This window comes from Dryas octopetala, chromosome 1 (genome assembly GCF_963921425.1).
Source record: "Dryas octopetala chromosome 1, drDryOcto1.1, whole genome shotgun sequence".
NCBI lineage: Eukaryota > Viridiplantae > Streptophyta > Magnoliopsida > Rosales > Rosaceae > Dryas > Dryas octopetala.
Window position 1 is genome coordinate 32,045,492 of NC_141366.1, and position 3,830 is coordinate 32,049,321.

General features: G+C 37.2%; 1 protein-coding gene across 1 annotated transcript; it reads left to right on the top strand.

Annotated features, from left to right (window-relative positions):
• The first annotated feature begins 703 nt into the window (after window positions 1-703).
• On the top strand, window positions 704-2,807 carry LOC147299823 (two-pore potassium channel 1-like). Its single transcript, XM_086229141.1, has 3 exons — window positions 704-795; window positions 1,207-2,274; window positions 2,375-2,807. The coding sequence occupies exons 2-3, from the start codon at window positions 1,685-1,687 to the stop codon at window positions 2,526-2,528; spliced, it is 744 nt and encodes a 247-aa protein (XP_086085267.1). The 5' UTR covers window positions 704-795; window positions 1,207-1,684; the 3' UTR covers window positions 2,529-2,807.
• Window positions 2,808-3,830: the final 1,023 nt, after the last annotated feature.

Here is a 3,830-nt window from a genome sequence, read left to right on the forward strand (position 1 = left end):
CTAGCAAATGCACTTTTGAAGCGGGAGTTCTGATTTGACTCCAACATATATGTTGGAGTCATTTTCCTCTAATTTTCCCATTGTGATTTGCACTGGATCAAAGAAAAATATTACCTGGATTTGGTAACCTTGTTTTAAGCCGAAGCAAAACTTTAGCACATGCCCCCATTTATAGTAATATATGCATTATAGATTTGAGAAAGTCCTGCCTATAAAGGGGGGAAAAAGTTTACTTTACCATTGTGGGAAGTAGTATTGGCCTTTTGGGGATTGGGATCAACATGTTGTGACAAAAGATTTGATGAAATTATAATGATCTTCTATTCTTCTCTTATAATCCCCAAAAATCATGGCTAGTTTATATATATAATTTAGTTAGTAATCACGTTTCTTTTCTGAAGAAGTCCCTGAATCGAACTCTCTAGTCTTCTACACCCCTCAAAAGACTGTAATGATCGTAAGGAACGGCTAAAAGCACTAATTAGTGGCACCTAACAACATGTCTAAATGACATGAGATGTGGACAAGTGAGAGTCAAACATACGATTTGTCCAAGTGGATTTCAAAATCCAATTCCCCCACTGAGTTCCTAGCGGTGAAAAATTGCCCAGTTGGAAGCACCAGAGTGATTCTTGGTTGCTTCATTTATGCCTCTAGAAACTGCTTTTTCTCGGTATGATATTATGCTTTATGCAGAGATCATAGACTATTCCTGCAGCTCTTTCTGTATTTTCTGTAGGGTATGCCAACTGCATTTCATTTGAAGCAGTGGATTGAGGGAAACAGCTTCCTCAGGCAAGACAATCCCCTATTTCAGTCCAGTACCTTTAGGTTGTGTTTGTATATTGTCACAGCAGCATCTTATTTCTTTATTTGTTTATTTATTTATTTACTATATCATGTGCCATCTTTAATATATTTAGAATCCTTAACACAAAATTTTATCCAAGGGTCTATGTCATTGAATGCAAGTTCTTTAATACCATGAGAATTCAATTGGAATAGATGTCTAGTTTAATCATTCATTCTTATTTGTAATGGCACAGCCACAAGAATTTGGTTCTTCCCTTTAATTGCCTTTAGAACATAAGAACAGTTTGGCAAGATTATGTGTCCTTCTACTCTACTGATTTTGAATATTTACTGTCGATCAAATTAGAAACTATGATTGCATTTCATGGGATGCATTTTCATTTTGATTTTCAGGCGGGATCACATCCAAAGATCCAAATTAAATTTGCCAAAGTGCTAATAACAAATTGTTGGTGAGAACAACAATTTCACTCTTAACTCATGCAATGAGCATTGTAGAATTGCCCCCGAAAAGTTTTGGCCCAAGAAGCTTAATTACATAGAGATCCTGATGGCTAGTGATCATGATGTTAAACAAACCTTACTTTCCGAGAAGAAAGATCATGCTCAACTCAACAATGAAAAGAATGTCGTCCAGAGAAGAAAAAATCGCCAATACAGTAGTAGTGGTCCAGCATATAAGAACCACCTAGAACAAAATGGAGTGGAATCTCAATGTCCTGCAGATTGTGAGTTAATCTATGTGAAACCACAGTTTAGTTTAAAGCAGGTAATCCTGTAGTTGCTTGCATACATAGGTGCAGGCTCCTTTTGCTTTTTCCTGATCAGGCATCAGATAAAGGGTGTGAAAACAAACGCGATTCTGGACTCCATGTACTTGTGTATAGTTACAATGAGCACCGTTGGATATGGGGACCTTGTACCCAATAGCATGTTGGCAAAGCTACTTGCATGCGTTTATGTCTTCACAGGGATGGGTATTGTTGGTATAATGCTTGGTAAGGCAGCAGATTACATTGTAGAGAAGCAGGAAATCCTTTTGGTTAAAGCCATACATTTCCGTGAAAAAGTTGGACCAGCTGAGCTTCTTATGGAGGTTGAAACAGACAAGGTCAAGTTCAAATGTATAACAGTTGGAATCCTTCTTTTGCTGCTTACTATAGTAGGAATTGTGTTCTTATGTCTAATTGAGAATATGGAACTCATGGATGCTTTCTATTGCGTTTGTTGCACCATTACTACTCTAGGATATGGGGATGCAAGCTTCTCAACTGGAGCCGGTCGTATGTTTTCTGTTTTTTGGATTCTCAGCAGTACCCTTTGCTTAGCACAGTTGTTTCTCTACATTGCTCAACTGTACACTGAAAGAAGGCAAAGATCGCTCATAAAGTGGGTTCTTACTCGAAAATTGACATCCTCAGATCTTGAGGAAGCAGATCTTGATCATGATAAAGTTGTCAGGTATGAATAATAACTCTTGATCATTGATGTGGCATGTGTTGTAATTGGTTTTGTTAATTTTACTTCAATGCTCATGTGGCTTGTTGGATTTGTTTATCAGTGCTGCAGAGTTTGTGATTTATAAGCTAAAGGAAATGGGGAAGATCAACCAGGAAGATATTTCACGTGTGATGGAAACCTTCAAGAAACTTGACATTGATCACTCAGGAACTTTGACAGCATCTGATCTAATACCATCCCAATCAACTTCATGAATAGTATAGAATTTAACTTATTAACATATTTAGGGAGGGATGATCATCCTTTGATATTTCGTCCTGCAGCAGATTAGATTCTTAGTTCGTACTCTCGACTCTTGTACAAGCATGAAAGGCAAGGTTCCCTGTAGAAACACAATTTTCAGCAGGTGTAGCTTCCTTTGACATGATCAGTATGCTTATAATCAGAGCAAGCATTGACATTGCCATTCTCTTCTTTTTTTTTCTTTTTTTTTTTCTTCTGCATGATCATTGCTTGCATGCTTTTCTCCTTGATTTAATCCATGCTTTCTTCTTAAAACTAGCTAGCTAGGAAGCCATCAAACCACCATATCACTCTGGTAAACTGAAACAAGGTATTGAAAATTGAAATTTTCGCCGTGAATCCTTTAATTTATTTTTGTTTCATTATAGGTGTATATCAATGGCAGCATAACTGAAAAAGGACAAGATGAACCTATCACATATTTCCACAAAGTATAAATATGAAGTATAAGTAGAGAAAGAGAACCCAACTGCCTTGCAATTATATTTTCTGAATTTACATTTTAATTGCATTGAAATTTGCTCTCACAGTCTATAAACATATAAGGAAAGATATATATGCATTGCTACAGGCTGCTTATGATCAGAAATTTAAAGTTGAAACTAATTTGTGTAGTCTGGCCGCCCAGCAACATAGTCTATGATTCCTTGACCTTGTGTTTCACCATGAGCTTCAGTTGACGGCTGGGAAACACCACCAAATGCAATTATTGCCACCAAGAATAGAGTTGTGGAGGCAAAGAGAGGCCAAAAGTATGCCAGAATGGTTAGAAACCGAGGGGCTGCATATAACATTAAGGAAAGAATTAGTGAAACAAAGATTGCTATGCCAAACTGATATCTGTACTGCAGAAGCTGTGCTGAGATTTCCATCGCCTTGCTTTCTCAATTAGAATCACAACTCTATAGAGATATAGAGAGAGACAGAGAGATAGATTGTGGTTATTTCTGTTTTCTTTAGGTTATTATGAACTGCAGGATATAATATGGTTATATTTCTCTTTCAGCTGAGACTCTGAGAGGTTCCCTGTGAGAGTTTGTTTGCTTGGTCCTTCTGTCACTTATTTTCCTACTGACATTTGTTTGTTCCCCAGAATGTCCTTGCTCAACTCACTTAATTTGTTTACAGAATTTGTCCTTCTTCCCTGAATTTATCTGAATTATCTGCATAAGGACAACTGGGATGTGAAAATATGGTGGATGGGCACATCAGTAATTAGGCAGAAGCATTTATCTTGACACAGACTCCTTGCC